Source organism: Uloborus diversus, chromosome 4, assembly GCF_026930045.1.
Source record: "Uloborus diversus isolate 005 chromosome 4, Udiv.v.3.1, whole genome shotgun sequence".
Classification (NCBI taxonomy): Eukaryota; Metazoa; Arthropoda; class Arachnida; order Araneae; family Uloboridae; genus Uloborus; species Uloborus diversus.
The window spans coordinates 118,473,138-118,493,945 of record NC_072734.1 but is presented as its reverse complement, the minus strand read 5'-3'; the positions used below and the strand labels follow the sequence as shown (position 1 = coordinate 118,493,945).

The 20,808-nt window shown below is 33.9% G+C and overlaps 1 protein-coding gene across 1 annotated transcript in view; it reads left to right on the top strand.

The window, feature by feature from the left end:
* Nucleotides 1-4,609: 4,609 nt before the first annotated feature.
* Nucleotides 4,610-20,808, top strand: part of LOC129221271 (phosphatidylinositol glycan anchor biosynthesis class U protein-like) — a 37,108-nt gene continuing 20,909 nt past the window's right edge. Inside the window, exons 1-7 of the mRNA XM_054855727.1 lie at nt 4,610-4,983; nt 10,889-10,953; nt 11,667-11,738; nt 11,834-11,896; nt 14,178-14,278; nt 17,512-17,612; nt 19,391-19,488. Coding sequence (XP_054711702.1) covers nt 4,839-4,983; nt 10,889-10,953; nt 11,667-11,738; nt 11,834-11,896; nt 14,178-14,278; nt 17,512-17,612; nt 19,391-19,488 — 645 coding nt within the window. The 5' untranslated portion in view covers nt 4,610-4,838. The remainder of the gene's footprint in view (nt 4,984-10,888; nt 10,954-11,666; nt 11,739-11,833; nt 11,897-14,177; nt 14,279-17,511; nt 17,613-19,390; nt 19,489-20,808) is intronic.

Here is a 20,808-nt window from a genome sequence, read left to right as displayed (position 1 = left end):
CACTATAAGTATGGTATATGTTGAAAACTTTTTTTTTTTTTTCAAAATTAGTGTTAATATTGTCGGTTGAAAATGATGAAACTGACTAAATCCAAGTCTGACTCAGTCAATGAGTTAGTTCAGCAGTTTACTATAGAGTCAGCCGTCTTTTTTGCTCTTTAATTTTCTTATTGCTCTTTGCTTCACATTTTTTGTTTTACTTTAATTTTTCCCCTTCACAATAATGTCACGTTTTGTAAAATAGCTAGAATACGGGACTTTAGCTGTCCCGTATGGAAGTTCCCCGGGACGCGGGACAATTTTTCAAAATACGGAACTGTCCCTTGAAATCCGGGACGTCTGGCAACCCTGGTCGGGACGACTCCTTCCCCGAAATTTTAACTTTTCTCCAAAAAATAAAAAAACGAATACTAGCTAATCAAAACTCTTCCCTCTACTCCTCCTTCAGTTGACCTTGTTATACAAATCTTCTTTCAGTCAGACCCTTTCTCCCCTTCTCTCCTTTCCACACCCACATACACATTTTAAAATTTTTTTTTAAAAATCAGAAAGTCCTAATTTTTTACACCTTGGTCCATAACATTTTAAAAACATTCTTTGATATACACTTCAACAAACGACGTAACAGATTTACATCATGATCAAAACTACCATTTTTAATCCAATATACTTTAGATTAAATGCTTAATTTTGTGGATTTTAATAAATTAATGCTAGTTAAGGCGTTTGTAGCCCTTAAGAAGATTCCCCGTCGCATGCATTTGTAATTGCAAACATGTAATAAACACCGTATGGTGTATTATAGACGGTATAAAGCGTAGACAGGGTCCTCTTTTTTTGTTGAGTCGAAATATAGTTCATCAGGTAGTAATAGTGAAAGACATCGTACATAATTATTTCATTATTCATTGATGAATAATTCTGGTGTAGTATAAAGTAATTATCAAATATTAATTAACTAATTGATAAATGAATTAAAATAATTATTTGATACTATTTTTTAAATTACACTTTAGTGCAATTTTAGCAAACAACAAAATCTAATTTTTAAACGCTATTTTCCCCTTTGATTACATGTCTGGAACCACCTTTGCCTCCGACCATGTCCCCCCCCCCTCGAAAAACTATCTTGGCTACGGCCTTGGTCTGAGGGGTTAAGAGGGTAATTTCAGCCGTGTAAAATAAACAACTTTTCAGGCAAAGAAGCATTTAGGGGACAAAATGTCGTCTGTTCAATTGTCTCCAATCTAAAATGTAATTTTAAAATTTCGTCATTCCAAAATATCGATGTGTAAAATGTAGCCATTATAAATGGTCGCCGTTTCACAATTACGATGGAGAATTTGGCTTATTCTAGTGGAGGATTTTAGAAGATGTTATTCTTACTGTGATTAGTGTAATGGCTGTTTTCAAGGATGGATTTTATTCTTATACTGGAATTTTTGAAAGGTTTTCGACGCTTTTCAAATAGGAATTTTTGAGTATTGTGTTACTTAGTCTAATTAAGTTTTATTGTGACTATTGCGTTCATATTCTAACGTGATTTTTCAAAGACTATTATATTTATCAGGGTTACAGGGTTGGAGGAAAAATGACTGACCCTTGCCCTGGGAATTTCGGAGCCTTCGACTCCAACTCCTTCATCCCAAAATCAGTTCGACTCCTACAATAACAGTGTAAAAACAATTCAGAAACTTTCCTGGAAAATAATGGGCTGCTTGCAATTTCTGTAAGTAACACATCTCGCAAAAAATAGGATAGTTTTCCGCTAAAACTGAGTAATCTTCTTGAAAATATCCTGGCATCCTTCTGAAAAATTCAATAATTTCCTTGATTAAAGCCATTTGTGTCTTTGGAACCTTTAGAGGCAAACTTGAGCCTTCTTGCTTCGCCAACAAAGCTTCAGAAGCATTATTGGAAACATGGCCGAAGCTGAGACAGAATTGCAGGCAAGTATCATGAATCTAACTCTGCTGCGGTTCTAGCAAAGCTACGGAATCCAGAGACTTATCCGCTCTCATTTGGGACCTGTGTCAATCTGGACGGACGCTAATCGAGATGAAGCCAATACACTTATTAAATACGCTCAGTTAATCTTTATACTGGTAGCTATGAGTATTTTTCACAACAGTGGGTAGTCTGTGCACTAGAGTACTCACTGTACGAGTAGTCACAACAGTGAATAGTGTAGCAATTCAGGAAACCTTTCGACAAAGATACTTGATTTTTCTCAGGAAGTCGATAAAAAATTGTGAAATCCCGAAATGTTCCACGGAAATACTTTGTGAAACAGAGAAAACTTTGTGATTTCTAATTTTATCCGTTGCCATCTCATATTTATTACCAAATTTGAAATGTTTGTAATTAATTTTAGCAAGATTTTTGAAATCAGCTAAGTCCGCGCGCAAGCGCAGTTGAAATGGCAAATTTGTGATAACCGAGATATAACGTAGAGTGGGGAGAACGGGGTTAGTTTTGCCAGGAGCAAGTTGTGCCATCAAGCCTGATGACTGAGCCAATATTTTTCAGCACCTGTCGTTTCATGTGAGTGAGCAGGTTGGTGTTTTCCGGATAAAAATATTTATCATGTTTTCTAAAGCAAAAGTAAATTTTGTGACCTGCGTTGGAAATGTCATTGACACTAAGGATACTGAGGTGTGAAAACTTTCCTAACATTATTTAAATATATATGTTTCGAGCTGTTATTCTATGCATTTCATTTGTTGATTATGGGTAAAGTTTAAAATGGCGTAACACGGGGCTAGTTGTGACAATGTCAAGGAGGCACGTTGTGACAGTGCCAGCCACTACTTGCCCCGGTCCGTTATCCGTCAGAGAAGAGAGCGTTGATGACCAAAATGACAGTGAAAATAAATAAATATGAATTTATCAAACCCAGCACTTCAGCAATAAATTTAGTCAATGATTGAGAATGCAGAGCAGTCTTCAGAAGTGAGAAATCTCATTGAATTAGATGAGTCTATGACAGTTGACATTATCATTGTAACAACGGGGTAAGTTTAATAGAAAAAAGACGGCTTCGAAAGCGCAATTTTACTTCGCTCGTAATTTAAAACCTGTTGTTCTTGCAATCACTCCTAAAGAGAAAATTCGAGCTGAATAAAAAGCAAGAGCATGCAAGTTCTATAAAATAGAAAAATTTTCCTGCACTCTGTTGTGAAAATTTTTGGGCATATATGGAATTTGGGGGGGGGGGGACATTCCTCCAGTTCCCCTCCGTGGATCCGCTTCTGCTATTGACTAATCGCTTTTCCTGGAGCCTTTCGTCAAGTTCTAAAAAATGGTAAAATAATTCCTGTACGTTGTTTTCTGAACAGTTTTAGGATCACTTAATTTTTCTTTTCTTTTTTTTTTTTTTTTTTTTTTTTGATGGGAGAGGTGAACATTCCCCAGTTCCTCTCCTTTGGATTCGCTTTTGCAATTCTCTCTTCGTTTTTCCTTGCGCTTTTCTTCAAGTTCAAGTTCTATAAAACAGAAGAATTTTGCTGTACTCTGTTGTGAATATGTTTAGGTACACGTGAGATTTTTGGGAGACAAGAACATTTCCCCCCACGGATCCGCCATCCGCCTTTGCCGCTATTGTCTGACCGTTTTTCCTGAACCTATTTTTAAGTTCAAGTTCTATTAAACAATATCTTCCTGCTCTCTGTTCTAAAACCGGTACACATGATATGTTGGGGAGAGGGAGACATTCCTCCAGTTCCCCTCATCCACAGGGATCCACTTCTGTTATTTTCTAATCGCTTTTCCTGGAGCTTTTCTTCAAGTTCAAGTTCTATAAAATAGAAGAATTTTCCTGCACTCTGTTGTGAAAATTTTAGGCATATATGGGAATTGGGGGGGGGGGATTGCATTCCCTCAGTTCCCCTCCGTGAATCTGCTTCTGCTGTTCTCTAATTTGCTTTTCATGATGCCTTAGTTCACGTTCTAAAAACGGGGAAAAAAATCTGTACTTCTGTTTTCTGAACTGTTTTATGTACACTTGGATTTTTTTTTGGGGGGGGGGGACATTCCCACAGTTCTCCTATTTGAATATGTTGTTGCAATCTCCTAGCTTTTCTGTGCCTTTTTGAAGTTCAACTTTTAAAAAACGGAAGAATTGTGCTGTATTCCGTTCCGAAATTTTTTAGGTGCGCTTGGGATGGGGGGGGGGGGGGTAACGTTCCCCCAGTTCCCCTCCCGTGGATCCGCGCTTGTGTATCAGAGGAAAGAAAAAAAAACATAGTAAAGAGGGATAAAGGAAAAATTGCCTCTTACACCACCGAGAGAAACGTTGTTGAAACTACCAAAGGAAGGCCCGTACCTGATACCGCTTAGGGCCCCGCCCCGTTGACTCTAAAACCGGGTCTGCCCAAAAGCAATGGAATTTGTGCAAGAAATTCAATGGTTAAAGCGATCAATTGTACAATCTGCCACTAGATGGCAGCATTACAGACGTTTGTAAAGATTTTTCCGGAAGTACCGTTCATAAAAGGACGTGACGTAATAAAAAAAAACAGCGAAATGCGTCGGCCGTCCGTCGGCGCTTTAGCCGGTCAGTCCAGTCCAATCGTCCAATGTTGTGTTCGGGTTGATCGTTGGTTGATACCGTAAAGTTTGGACATTACCGGTTCAAAATTCATTTTGTGAAAGAAGAGCTTCGTTTAGTTTCTGTTTAGTTTGAGAAATGTTTGTCAAAAACTTATGAATTTAACGCGTTCATGCATACGACCGGACATATGAATGGGGAAATCAATGCATATTCTCACAAACAATTTAAGCTGACAATTCCTTCTCGACATTTAAAAGATATTTTGTATTGAATTTATTTACTAATTATGCCTATATCAAAGACATTTGCAACTCTTTTCTTATATACTTCTGCTTTTGTAATTCGTATAATCATTTTAAATTCTCACTCATTGAGTAAAACGTTAGGAAATCGAGTTGAAATTGCTACTCCTTTAACTTCTTGGAAGAAAGGTAAGTGCAACCATTTTACCTCTTGCATTTACCCTTGTCATTAAAATGTGTCCACATTGAAAAGTATTTGTAATGCTCCATATTTACAACTAAGTTTGAGGAACCCACCAGGTCACTATATCCTCATAAATTTATTTTTAAGCTTTAGTTAGAGGTCATTAAAAGTCCGTGACTGTCAACATGAATATGGAAGTTTCTTTGGTCGACAATTTAATTCATGCTTAAAAACAAAGGGCATTCCTATCATTGTAGTTGAGATGAGCCATGTGCACTTTCCTATTTTTGCTCTAATTCAGCATACCTCTACACTACACTCCAGAGTCCCCCGTACCTACCACTACATGTGGTTTAGCCGGTTGGATGAATCCCTGAAGAGAGCTCTGTGTTTTGATCCAGACCAGGAGCCGAACAACCCCTGACCCAACTCCCCGATTGATTTGGAATGGGAACTTTTACTAAATTCTGTGGATAGGTCTTTTTTAATAGCATGGTGCTTCATCAGATTTAAATACTTCTTGCATGGCAACCACTGAATAGTTGAAGAGTTTTTTTTATTGAAAAGGCATCAACAGACTAAAATAAAATTTTTCAAAGTATTAAAATGTAATTCTAGGCATAATAATAGACTGCTTGGCTTCTGAAATTGGTTTGGTTTATTTTCTCTGTTTCCTACAACAGCAATTATTTTGACGGTAGAAATATTTCATGATGATAACTGTTATTAAGTGTTACATTGATTTAAATGTTATGATGTTACATTGATTTAAATTATAAACTGAAAAGCGATAGCTCTGTGCAGGTAAATTGGATAAAAATGAAACAACGTTTAAAAGCACAGAAAAGATAAAAACTTGATAAAAACGCAGACATGTTTCGGAAGCAATCAGGGTTGGCAGGTCTGCCAAGGCGGTAAAAATCACTGGTAGAAACCGGTTAAAACCGGCATGGCAAAAACCCCTTTCTGCCACATTTATGGCAGAAACTCAAAAAATGACATAAATGCAATTCCTGACATACAATAGAAAATGTATAAGAAAAATAATTAATTATTAACCCAAATACAATTTATTTACAACACTATCACCATTCAAAATCAAATTTCACATTGTTTTCTCACTGCAGCAGCCTGTAACAAAATACAAATTTTGACGATGTTTCTAAACCTAAACAATTTCTTAATTTGTTGTGCACAAAGGAGAAATTTGATAAGATTCTTTCAATCCCATCAAAACATCGATGTTAGAAATTAAAACATCGATCTTTTTATCAATGTATAACATACATTTTTGAATATACTACACTAATTTAAGCAATACAAAAGAATACGTATCCGACGAATATATTGAAAATACTGAACCTCAAATCATGAATATAATTTAATAAGAATAATTTCGCAACAGCTTGGTATTATGGTTGGGCAAAAATTGATAATAAGACAAGCACCGGTTAATACAATCTAGTTATAGTAATAAGGAAATATTTTCAAACTGAATTAAACTAAAAGTAAATTTACATCAAAAAAGAATCTAAGAAAAAATGCATCATGCACTTACCGTCAGTTGAATGATGAGAAAAAAGTTGTGCTAATTATTTTAAAAATACAAAATTAACTCTAACAATAATTTTTAAGAGTAAGAAATATGTGTTGTACTGTTAGTTAATAATTAAACACAAATTTAAGGTAATAGACGGACGACTTGTTGGAGGAAATTGATAAGTAAGCCCGAATATTGGTGTTGACAGTTTGGAGAAAAAGAAGTTTCCTTACTTTGTCCCCCCAGAAGGGCATTTCTCTTTTCACAGACTATCCCACCAGTCTGAGAAACATCTCTTTCGATGGAACAGAAGTTTCCATCACTATCAAATGCGTATAGGATTTTCCTTTACTTTAAGAACTGGAGCCTTGAAATAGACTGCAAGTTCTGACACCAGACTATCAGTGTCAGGTTCTTCCAATAGCTTTGATCTCTTTTTTACTCTCTAGTTAATCTTTTACTATCTTGTAGTGATCTTCCCAAAAATCATCCTCTACACAGAAAAATTGTTCTTATAAAACGGGTGCAAAAAATGATTTTTTTTTTGGCAACTCCATAAGTAAACTTAATTACCTAGCGAGAAGATTGGAGCAAAATTTTATGATAATTTTCAATTAAAATGCAAAAACATCAGCATCGAAAAAACATCGAAACCAAAACATCGATAGTCCAAAAACATTGAAAGTAAAACATCGATGTTAAAAACATCGATGTTTTAACAAAAAAATCGATGTTTCCAAAACATCGACATCCATGTTGCACCCCTAGTTTCAACCAATGAAACTCTTTACATTTATGAGTCAGTGAATCTAACCAATTATATTGTTTTTTACATACAGCAAAGTTGAAGACTGTGTTAGTACTTATATAATTGGATTATTAGCTTTCCATAGAAATCAAAATGGGGGGGGGGGGGGGGGGTAGCTCTTTGTTCTTTGAGAATAGCTTTATTCAGTTATATTAAGTGTAAAATGACAAGTTTCTGAATTTTAGAATTTAATGAAATAAAAAAAAAATCTGTATTTATTTAAATATTTGATATATCATACTTCATATTAAATGCAAACAAAATAATTATAAACAAACTGAAAAATTTGTTACTTACAACATTACAAGGCTAAAATTTCTAACACATAGCAATTTCAACTACGATAAATTTTACTTTGCTTTAGAAATGTCAGTCTTGTTATTCAACATATTTTTACACTAATTATTAAATAACTATTATATTAAGTTTTTGCAATGACGAAATGAGTTATATATTTTATTTTACTTAATTGCCTGTCATTAAGTAATTACTAGAGCTATTAAAAACGTTTTCTAGTTTTTGCCAGTTTCTGCCGGTTTTTACCAGTTATAACCAGTTCCTCAGTGCGAAATGTACAAATGGATGAATCAAGGTCAGTGGGAAAGTTGAAATTGTGTAACCGGAAAAACATTGACCAATCAGCTATCAGCGAGTGCTGAGGCAAAATATGACGTATTCTAACATGTAAAATTGAATAAGATTGGAGAAAAATGCGGAACAGCAAAAGACTCATTGCAGAGATTGTTTAAGTTTTTATGAATGTAAAAGGATTCTAGATAATCAAATTCAGCTACTGTTGTAGGTCTGCAAATGTTCTTGGCTTCCAAAAAGAGAAAATTGTGGCTTGTCCCATTGCTGGACTCCAACACACATTCTGTCAAAAATTCTGTTGATTTTGTTAATATTCTTCGTAAGTTTAAACCCAGTAATTTACTTATGGTTTCTTTTGATGTTAAATCTCTTTTTACCAATGTACCTGTTATTGGAGCTTTAGGGTGTCTTGAAACAAGACTCCGGGAGTTCCATCACACCCAACACGAAATTTCCGAACTTGTAAATTTGACTGAAATTTGTCTTAAACATTCAACCTTTATTTTTGAGAGTACTTTCTACCAACAAACTGACGGCCTTGCTATGGGCAACCCTTTGAGTCCCATCCTCAGTGAAATCTACATGGACTTTTTCAACAGAAATTGTTTCAGTTATTTGACTTTCCACTCTGGCTTAGATATGTTGATGACACTTTCACCCTCTTAGATTGCACTGTTGATTTTGTTCCATCTATCATTGATCTAATTAACTCCGTTGATTCTAATACAGTGAAACCTGTATAAGTTGACCACTCGCGGTGCAGCACTTTGCCGGTCAACTTAGACAGGTGGTCAACTTATAAAGGGCGTTTTTTGTCATTTCTTGCACCATGTATTCATTTTTTGAGGAATTCACCCTTACTCTTTCTGTTCAACTCACTTTCAGTGTTTAACGTTATTGAAAGTGAAACAATAATTAAAAATACTATTCAAATAATTTTGTTATTTTTTTCTTGTTTTTAACTATATTAGACACTGTAGGTTTAGAAATTCCATATATACCAGCTAATTTTCGCTGGTTTTCTCCATTTTCAATTAATTTTAATATTTCGTACTTTTTATTAATCTCAAGTTCAAATAACTTTCTTTTTGAAGCCTTTTTATGTATAGCACAAAGAGTAACAAGCTCGACTCTCCCAGTTTGTGAAGGAATCCTTGGACCAGAAACATGTAACTTTACTCATTAGCAAGCTCAGATCTGTGTACCCGCAGTGCGAGGGTCCCGCGTCCTTAAAGGGGCTAACGGCCCTAGAAATTGAAGAAAAAATAGAAAAAACTAGCACTAAGACTTATGCACTTTACAAATAGACACTGCTGGCCAGGAGGGAGGGGCCTACATATTTTGTTGCAGGGGGACCCAAAATATATAGATCCAGGCCAGCTCTTTTTGCACAATTCCTGTGTTGCCACAGCATATTGCAACTGAAAGAAAAGATTTTGAACTTTACTTTTGACCCGTATTTTCATTGAACAGCTATCTCAAGTAGAACAACAAATGAAAAACAAGCTTTGAGAATAAAGAGCAGCATAAGCTTTAAGCTGCTGTTTAGTTAGTAAAATGCTAGTCTGTCATCAAAGCATTAAAAACATTCTTAGAAAGCTATCAAAAGAAAAAAAATAATAATAATAAATAAATAAGTTAATAAATAATAAAATAAAATAATTTGCTGAAGAAAGTTGAAAAAAATAAACCAAGTGGTCAACTTACAAAGGGTTTTTTACAATACTCCAAACTAAATTTGGCGTACATTAGTGGTCAAGATAGACAGGTGGTCAAGATAGAGAGGTGGTCAAGTTACAGAGGTTTTCCTTCGCTATATGAGATAGGAAAAATTTTGTTCCCGACAAAAGTGGTCAACATAGAGAGGTGGTCAACTTTACAGGTTTTACTGTATTCAGTTTACTGCTGAGATTGAAAACAATAATTCTTTGCCCCTTTTTGGATGTTTTAATCTCGAAGAACAATAATAAGTTTTCTACTGCCGTTTACCGAAAACCATTTGCTGTCTGTCTTCCCCCACACTCTCATTCATGCCACCCAAGGAAGCAAAAAATGTCTGCTTTTTATACTTTTGTCAACCGAGCCATCTCCATATGTTCTGATCAGACCCTTCTCAACAATGAACTCAATTTTTTGAAAGCCGTGGCTCTGGACAGGGGTTATCCTCTTCAGGTCATTGACAGGGCTTTTTGCAAACTTTCAACCCGGAATAAAACCTCCAACATACGTAGTTTTTCTTCAACAAATTTTGTGGTTTTACCGTTTTATCCACATATTTCTTTTCGTATTTCTAGGATTCTTAGTAAATTTGACTTTCGCGTAATTTACAGACCCATAAATAAACTTTCTTTTTCCAAACTGAAGGACCCAATCCAACCACTTGATCAGTGGGGCATATATCACATTCCTTGTCAATGTGATATCGGTTACGTGGGACAGACAAGGCGTTCACTTAAATTTCGTTTGAAAGAACATGAAAAGTTGAAAAACAGGAACTGAACAAATCTTCAATTGCTAAACATTGTTGGGACACAGGGCACAATTTTCTCTTTTCGGAAGCCAAGATCATTTGCAGACCTACAACAGTAGGTGAATTTGATTTTCTAGAATCCTTTTACATTCATAAAAACTTAAATAATCTTTGCAGTGAGTCTTTTGCTGTTCCGCATTTTTCTCCAATCTTATTCAATCTTACATGTTAGAATACGTCATATTTTGCCTCAGCACTCGCTGATAGCTGATTGGTCAATGTTTTTCCAGTTACACAATTTAAATTTTCCCACTGACCTTGATTCATCCATTTGTACATTTCGCACTGAGGAAGGAGGCTATTGCCTCCGAAACATGTCTGCGTTTTTATAAAGTTTTTATCTTTTCTGTGCTTTTAAACGTTGTTTCATTTTTATCCAAATTATAAACTGTTGCATTTTCTTACCTGAAATCATTGATTTTTTTTCTTGCTATTTTGTAGCTGTTGAAGGTGTGAGTTTATGGAAGCATGCAATAAATCCATATGATGGAGACAACTTTCATGAGGTAATTTAGCTCTATGTTGTGTTTTTGCCTGAACAGAACAAATTTAGTATTTTGTGAAGTATGAAAAATACTGTTGGTGTAATATTTTTACCATTTAATTTAAAGTTTAAAAAATTCTGTTTTTCTGCCAAAATAGTACTATTTTTTTTTATCTTAACTTGTCTGGGAACTTCCAGCGTTGCCTTATTGCTTTGAATTGTGCAAAGCTGAAAGTTGAGTTAGTAAGAGAGAGGAAAATGAAGCAAAGAAAATAATAATAATAATTAATAAATAAAGTTATGAGAGTTAGATAACATTAATCTCTTATTGCCTGAACAAAGGACTTGGGAAAATTTGTTACTTTATACATTTAAATATAATAAATAGTCTATTAAAAAAATAATTTTTTAAATAAATTTAGTCCCTGTTCCCATATCAGATTACATTTGTGTTATTACATCCTTTCAAAGGCCAATGCCTTTGATTTTTTACTTCTGAAAGAATAAAAAAGCAGATATGAGATAGAATGTTCTGACTCAATGAAACTTGAATGAAGATCCAAGAAAATTTTCCCATCTGTGTGTGCACTTAAAGAAGTCATATGATGTTTAGTAATCTTGCTTTCCACATTGTGAATCTACCGGAACATAGGACTAAATTAATAGGGATGATGAAATATAACGCATTTCTGAATGGTTTTTGTTAACTAATATAAAATATGATTTTTCTTTTAGAGCCCTTTGGCCTTGCTGATATACAGTTATATTTTGAACTGTGCTCAAGAATGGATTTCTGTGATTTTTGGTGTAACTATCTTTTTACATATATTTTAAGTTCAAGTAAAATAATGCATGCATATATCTTAATGATTTTCTCATTTTATTTTTAATCTCTTATTTAGGCTTGCGATTTGTTAACTGCTTTGGTATTATCTTGGGCAGCCAAACTATATTTGAAAGATGTTGTAAGTATGATGTCATTTATTTTCATACTTTTTCCATGTAAAGGATTTATTTTAACTTTTTTGTTCTTAGTTATTTAAACTCATTATATTGGGTTCTTGCGTATTGTTCTGTGCCAAATAAAAAAAATTGTCAAGTGTATGGTGAACTGCCTGTGATACACACATCCAAATCAGCTGTGCCCCATTTAAAAAACATTTTGGATACTGTTTTTTTTTGGCAAGATTTTTTGATTTAAAAGTAGAATAAAGCATTAGTCTGAAAAAAAGAAAGGCAAACTTTAGCTTTAAATTGCAAAACTTTCACTGAAGTTTGGAAAGAAAAAAAAAGCAGGAATTCTCTGGCTTGTCTTCATTTGTTTTCAGCTAAAGTCAAAAGAAATTATTCCCACACCTCTCCCAAGGTGTGAGATTTGTACTGGCCAGTTTGCTCTTAGTCTTTTGTAAAGATTCTTTCTTGTTTTTTTTTTTTTTTTTTTTTTTTTTTGAGGTATGCAGCTTTTCTGCCGATTGCTTTTTTGCTGTTCTTTTACATTTTCAGTTAATTTTGCTTGTCAATAGTGCTTGTTGGATATCAGACATCTAGTCACAAAAGGCGTTGAAGCATATTTAGTATTTTGAAATGTGTGATATATATTTTTTACAACATATCTATATATGAGGTACTAGTGAGAAGCAAAGGAATGCAAGTGGCAAAATTAAAAATTTGGAGGTAACCAGTACAGAAATGGTAGGTGAACTCCTCTGTCTTAGGGCAAGAAATAGTACTACAGTCGACGCTCGATATAAAGACCATCTCCGTCCCTGAAAAAAAGGTCTTTATAACGAGTGGTCGTTATAAGAGGTATAATTAAAAAATATATGTACAGTCATCATGCATGCCCCGTTGTTCCAAAAACAAAATGGTACTTTTTCAAACATTCCAGTTAAATGCCCAAATCTTATTTTTATCGTAGAAATTTTTAGAAAAATCATGTGCATACTAATATGCAAAATACAAAATACTAATATTAAAAAAATTTTAAAGTAGAAAATATAGGGAGGAAAATGTTCCACACTTACAAATCTACTATTATTACTGCTACCACTACATTTTCTGAAGATAAAACCAGAAACAGATTTTTGCAAAACATTATTTTCCGTTTCAGATGTAGGTGATAAATTGTGTTTTTCTTGCTTTTCAAAGAAACATTTAAAAGTCCCTCGAGAACCTCAAATCTTAAAAACCCCTAGATTCAAACACCTAACTACCAACACATCTGTCAACTCCCTTTTCTTAGGAATCTGGAAATTTCTCGATTTTTCCTCTCATTATTTTCTCTGTGGTGAATGGTAATTCCCCCCCCCCCCTCCCTAACAAAGTTGGATTTAACATTGAAAACTTCAGGCAGATGTCCGTAAACAATAATTAAGTTTATTCCAAGCTACAATAGGAAAGAACACCAGAAATAGCGTCCCCTGAATTCGGTCATTGTATTGGATAGATGATACAGAACGGTCGTTATAACGAAGGCAAAAATTATCGTAGAGTTCATAGGAACAAAGTTGGGACTTTTACCACTGGTCGTTATAATGGGACAATCATTATAATGTGTGGTCGTTATAATGAGCATCGACTGTAATAGCCCTGGTAGGTGCTGCTGTATAGTATGATTTAGAAAAAAAGTTCAAAGAAAGCCTACCTAGGATGTAATCTTTATACGCGTTTTACTCAAAACTTGAAAATGTCTGCTTACATCCCTTTTGCTTCTCATTGCCTCATAAGTAAATGTTCATTTAAGTTCCTTTCTGCTACCTGCAATTTAAAATTTTCTAGGATTGGGGGAGGAGGAGGCAAAGGGGCTATATGCTCTTTATGTATGAGCACTTAGAAGCAAAGGGATGTGAGTGGATTCCATGCTTTCCATAAAACATGCTTAATGTTCTGATTTTAGGAAGACTTTTATTGAAAAGTTTTTCTAAATCATGCTAGAAAGCAGTATCTATCATGGCTATTAGTACCATCCGTCTCTTGCCCCAAATTATTAGACTTTTCTACCATTTATAGTAATCTCTGATTTTTATATTTGGCGCTTATACCCCTTTGCCTTCTAGTAGCTTTACATTATATTAAAAAGCAACAAAATGGTACATATACCCACACATACATGATTTTAAAACTGTCTCTTTGTAAACTTTTAATCAAAAAAATGATTAAAATTGCAAATTTTTAAAAGATAACTTTAACATACAATGTAAACCTGCTTGTAATCTTAACATTGATTTTGTAAAATATTTTCAACAGTGTCAAAAAGAAGGAGAAACCAGTAAATTTCCTTCAAGTGCTTCTGTTCTTCTGTTGAAGCAAGAGTATGTTAAATGGGTGCCTTTTTATGTAGCTGCTATGTGAGTACTTGTTTTTCGTCAAATCTCATTGAAAATTTGTTTGCATATGACATATACGTCGACATAATTAAACAATGATACCTGTCCAGCATTAAACTGTCTTTTATTTTCTTCTCTAATTTCTCACCCCCTCCCCATCTTTTGATTTCTTTATCATTACTGTCACAATAAATATTTTTTTTTGTATGCTATTAAATCTAATTAGATAATTACATTACTTATTCCAGTAGAACGTCAAAAATCCGAATCTACTCCCATGAAGAATAGCCCATAATAAATTGCTCAACAATGACTGCTGGCTGCTAAGGAACAAATACATTTTGTGAAATAAATAATTGCATACAATGATTAAAAAAAATGAGTACATATGTGATAGAGGTGAGGTATTATATTTACCTTGTGCGAAATAGTAAGAGTTTCATTACATAGGATTTCGGAATAAGCAAAAAATAAAGTTTGACTGCGAAAATGTTTAGTCACAAAAAAGTTCTTTCCAGATGACTTGATGAGAGGTATCCGTCTGTCAAAAGGAAATATGTAGAGCAGTGTATTTTGCATTAAATCAATTATTTTTTGTGCAAAACCTATTTTTTTAAGGTTTATTTAATTTTCTCATTTAAATTATTGTATAATAGTGCCTCACAGAGCACATACATTCCTGTAAATGTTTTTTTTTTTATGTTCAGTAAACAACAATGTTGATATTTAGTTACATTTCGTTTAAAAAAGTAATTGCATATTGTAGCATTATACATGGGCATAGTCTGGATTCCCGTTGGGGAGGGACAAACATAGACACAACAAGATAATGGTTTTTAGTTGCCTCCCCCCTCCCCCAGTACGGATTTCGGAAATTGCTTGAAATTATAGTCCTTTTCTACTCCGTAAAACAACATATGTTATTTTTGGTCACATGAGGGCAAAAAGAGTGTTTATATAGCTCTCCCCCGGAAAAAATTATGAAATTGAAGTCCTAAAGTGGCAATTTAAATCATCTTTGGTGATGTTTGGAAAGAGCGTGGGATTCGGGGTTTCTCTTCTAGGAAGGGGTTCTTTTTTAATTTGTATTATATGATCATATGTAAGAGAATTGCTACTCATTACCTAATGATAAAAAATTAATTATTCTTAAATTGAAATATTCCTTATAATTTTATTTCTTAAATAATCATAATTTTTCAGCGTGCTTATTGATATTTTCGATTTTGAACACTTTTTGTGGATAGTAAGTTTTTTTTTTTTAAGGTGCTCTGTTCAATCCTTGAACTTACTTAAAAACTAAATTTGAGGCCCACGCTCTTTCTACTTTTTTAAATTTCGTCTTACGAATTTCTGCAACTTCAACCCCTTCCGAAATTAGAGCTTTATTTTAAGTTTAAATTTCTTCCCCCAATTCAAAATTGTCTTAGTTGTTGCCTTTGACGTATATTTCTAAAGAGATCTGTTTTTGGAAATTTATTGTAAATAGCCATACAAATTACATATTATTTTATTTATAAATAGATGTAGTTACAATTGTAAAACTACACTTGTGCACATTACACAATGTAGTTCTTTGGCCTAATGACTCACAATGTCGTGCACTTAGCTTCGCTAAACAGGTCAAGCACAAAGTGCCCTATGGATCACTTTTCACTCCAGGGTCCCTCGTACCTACCACAGTTAGTAGTTTAATCAGTTGGATGGGACCCTGAAGACAGCTCTGATTTTTCCATCCACACCAGAAACCGAGCAATCCCTGGTCAAGCACTCCCTGAGGTATTGTTTCACTTGAAGGACTTTGTGACCATGAGCATATTTAACATGCCCCAATCACCACTAACGAAGACGGTGGATCTTCGACCTGCTAGGATCGAACCTGGGACTCTCCAGTCACAAGTTCGATGCCTTACTGATCAGGCCACCATAGCCTTCCTATGTTAGGGGGAACTACAGCTTAAAGTAGGTTTGAAATCACTAGAGAATGACCAGGAGTAGTGTTGTACTGAGCAATAACATTCATACTGTGGCCAGGACTCAGAACCAAGTGCTTCTTATTTTAGCCTTGTAGTCTACTTATGCGGAGCAGCTGGAAAGTGAGTATCCCAGCCCTCGAAATCGAGTACACAGGTGACCAACCACTTACCGTACTACCCCACATTATCCGGCATGCCACAAAATTCGGGGATCACCAGATTTTCAATTACACTTGCCTGGTCCTTTTACTGCATACCGTAAAAATCGTAGTTCGGAAAAAACTAAAACTATAAATGAATAGATTATTTCAGAAATAGCATAAATCCAATGGATTTCCGTAGGACTTATGCCCTTTTTGAAATAATTGATTCAAATAATATATGTTCAGCTTAAAAAATAATTAAGTTCTATACAAATCTTATTAGTATTAATAAACAGTGTAATTTTGTAAAAATATTAACTAACAATGTCATTTGTTATTTTAACAACAAAAATATTATGAAATAACGAATAATTTTATAAAAATAAATTAAGACTAAGCAAACCATTAAGCAGTAAGTTACCGCCCTTGAGCCAGTGCTAAAGAATTTACCATAGCTATTCAATAAATAAACTTACCTGTATAATAGGAACGAAAAATGATTTATTTAAAAAAATTATGAACGAGTTGCAATAACAATAACTTGCTTTCTGATTGAAACTGAAAGGGGAAATTTACTTTAGGTTTATTGAAAAATAAATTATCCGGCATGCTGGAAAATTCGAATTTCCCGGGATGCTGGTAAACTTCGCTTTTTTCCGACATGCTGGCTAATGCGAGGTAATACGGTACAATTTTTTTCCATCTACATTTTTAAGTATCCACATCCATCATTTAAAGGGGCCAGGAGAAGCCCCCCCTCCCCCAACGCATACACATTTTCTGGCTGTGAAAAAGTTGACAAGTTTACTTATAATTGGGCATACTTTTTGTTGATTGTTGGTACAAGAGCATTGAGTTTATATCCTTTGCCTCTCCCCCCCCCTGGAATGCTTTAAAATGACAGGCCTATTTGTACTTCCCTTCCCACACCCCAAAAAAACTTGTTTATACTCATATACTCCGATTACTTCTGTACTGGTACTTTTCCCCTTATACCATTTTATTTATGTTTGCTTCAAATTCTGTTGCTGCCATGTTCCAGAATTAAAAATTCTCATTTGTATTTAAAAAATTGCATGTTCTAATACCAAAAGTGAATCTACGTTTATTATTTTGATGTTTATTTTTATTATAGGTACTTATTATGTCCGTATTCTGTACTTGCCTGTGGTGGGAAATCAACTGCTGTTTTCTCCAACTTTTATCTGTCGTTGTTCATTCTATTCACCATTTCTGGTTTGTATTTTTTTTTCTTTATTAAAAAACATATAGTTTTAATAGTACTTGTCTCTGAGAATGAGATATTTTAAGAGTGTTTTTATACAAAAAGTCAAGGAATGTTTCAAAACTAAAAAAAAAGCAAAGTAATCACTTATTTCTATTTTTTTTTTTTTTTTTTTTGTTGCATAATGAAAATAATTGAACTTAAGCTGGTTCAAAGGCTTGGAGCTGTGCTATTCTTAAAATAACTATTGAAATATTTAGTCTATTGAAGTAATTAAAATTCATTTGAATATGAGATTTCTGAAACATTTACATTTATTACACACAAAAAAAAAATGTATTTTTCAGTTTTTTTAGTGTCAATTTTTTAATATTAGCTGCATTAAATTTCCTTTTTTCCTTATTTTAGTCCATTACATTCATCGTTTTTTATGTGGACAAGAAAGCTAAATTGCTTTACATAACTTAGTATATCGTTGAGCATTATGTTTTAAAACCTTCTTTAAATCATCCACGAATTTCTATCAATGTAATGTATCACTTTCCCTATTTCCGTCAGTTTTGCTTCTCATAATTTTATGACATTTTTTCCCCAATTGTTGCTTAAATGAAAAATTTTGATACAATTAGTCGGTACCAACAATACAGATTCATTTGAATTTTATTTGTAACTTGTTTTCACTAGTGCAGCCAGAATTTTCTCCTTGGGGTTTTCTGTCATAAGATTCCTTTAATGTGTATGCATTGCCAAACTAGGATTGGCAAAATAGTTTAGAATCAGGGGTTCTGTGCTGGGATTAACCGCAAAACAAAAACCACCTTGCTGTATGCCTAAAGTATGGCCTAATCAGTGAGGCATTGACCTCTTAACTATTGGCTTACGGGTTCAATGCCAGCTGATCGAAGAAGCTCTGCAGTCACCTATGTGATTGGCAAGGTGTACTTAAATTTGCCCGCAATTTTTCGAAACTTGTCAAAGTGCTCAAGAGGTAGCATTTTAAGCTGGAATTGCAAGTCTGTTTAGATCACGAAAATAATTAAAACTTGTAAACCTTTGTGTTATACACTACTTAATAATAATGGGATACTGTATTTAATTAAAGGACAGATTATGCAATCACAACTAAAGCAATAATGGGGAAAAAGAAGAGCAAAGTCAAAGTAAGGAAGTCAAACCCAATGTACAGGCTTGCATTGACATAAAGCTTGAGTATTTAGAGAAGCAAGATGGAGCACAGTTGGCTAAAAAACTGAGCAGTGAATGCTTAAGAAAATATGGTTTTGCAACACAAAACAGAAACAGAAATTACTGATTTTTCTCAAAGAATCATAATCTTTAAAGTTTGTTGTTTTTGCTTTATATTTCCTGCCGAAGTGTGAGATGTTATTTAGCAAATAAGTTAGTTTATCAGACTGTCATTGTCAGTACACTTTTCCTTTATTGCTTTTATGTGCTTTTTTACTCCAGAGCATTGTTAGGAAGTACAAGGTGTTTCAAAAAGAATGACCCGATTTGAAATGATTATATTATGAAAGTTATTGAAAATAGACACTTCAGATTAATTTAATATTACATGGATAATAAAGTTTTTTTTTAATTCTCAAGCATTACAGCTAGGCTAGTTGCCCCCCCCCCCCATCCTATTTCTATTTCAAGGCACAAGCCGCCACAGATTTCTTAGCAATATGATGATGATGATGATGACATGATATATTTCTATGAATCTTAAAACATGTGCTTTTGGATGTTGTTTGTTGGAATTGTTATTTAATGTGTATTTTATTTCCAGGCCAGTGGTTGATGTCTCCTATTTTGCTAGCATTGTGTACATACAATTCCTTTTATTATATAACTCTTCTCGTGCCACTGACCATGTACATTCATCAGGTAATATTTAATATTTTCCTTTGTCTGAAATTTGTTGATTGTCCTAAAACTTGTTACTGTCAGTTACATTATTTGATCAGTTACATTTCAATCCACTTTTGTACTATATTTTGCTTGTAACTTGCAAATATATTTCCTCTCGTTTTTAATGGTCCTGCTAAGAATTGTATTTTAAATAAATCCTATTTAAATATTTTATCAATTATAAAAATTAATTTCCTCTTTTTGAATGAAGTATCAGATATTTTGAAATGAATGAATACCTTTTTGTAACAAAGTAGAAGTAAGAAACAATGTATAACAAGCACAAGCTAGCAAAGTGATCTTTTCATCCTGAAGCTCACACTTCTTTGCATTGAAAAGGGGGTTTCTTGAAACTCTGAAATGTGTGCCTGCGATAAATTTGCTAACTTGTGCTTGATGTACTTTTTTTCTATTGTAATCAATATTTTGTTTAGAAATTCAGAGAGAATATTTAGGGCTGTTATAGATGACTGGTACTCAATGATATCTTACAAAAACGTATACTAACAATGTAGAGGAGAGATGACCTGATGGGGCCAGATTGGAAAAAGAGAAATTTATTTGGGACATCGGGAGATGTATTCGACACCAACAAAGATTAATGAGCAAATAAAAATCTTAAAATATAAAATCAGACTACTCAAGGGTTATAACAGAGAAGATTTTTCAGGGTTGAAGCCCCTCCCAGAACACCAAATTTTTATCCATATTACCAATTGAAGTTTATTAGAAACTAGTGGTACCCGCACGGCTTTGCCCGTAATAGAAAAAGGAAAAGGTCTTTTGGTTCGCCTGTACATTCACAAATAATGTATGGTGAATTTTCTCGCCAATTGGCTTGTACCCATGTTACGGTTCCACGTTATGATAATTTCATATCTCGCCAATTGACTTGTGCCCATGTTACGGTTCCACATTATGATAATTTCGTAATTTAGTCGTCCATCTTATGATAATTTTGTTCTTAAAATTGGAATAGAAAAAGAACCACATCGAATTTTCGATGTCGGCCATGAAAATCGGCCAAACGGTCTAGGCGCTATGCGCGTCACAGAGATCCAGACATCCAGACAGAGAGACTTTCAGCTTAATTATTAGTAAAGATATATATTAGAAGGACCGAAAAACACTAGGAAATTTTTTAATTTCGCCACTGGCTGCCTTTGTACACCAATAAAATAATATATAATTTTCAACATATAACTAAAGAATAATTTACATCGAAATTTAAAAACTGAAATTGCATCTTCAAACATATACAGTAAAGTATTAAAAAGGTATTTGAGTAAAGTTTAG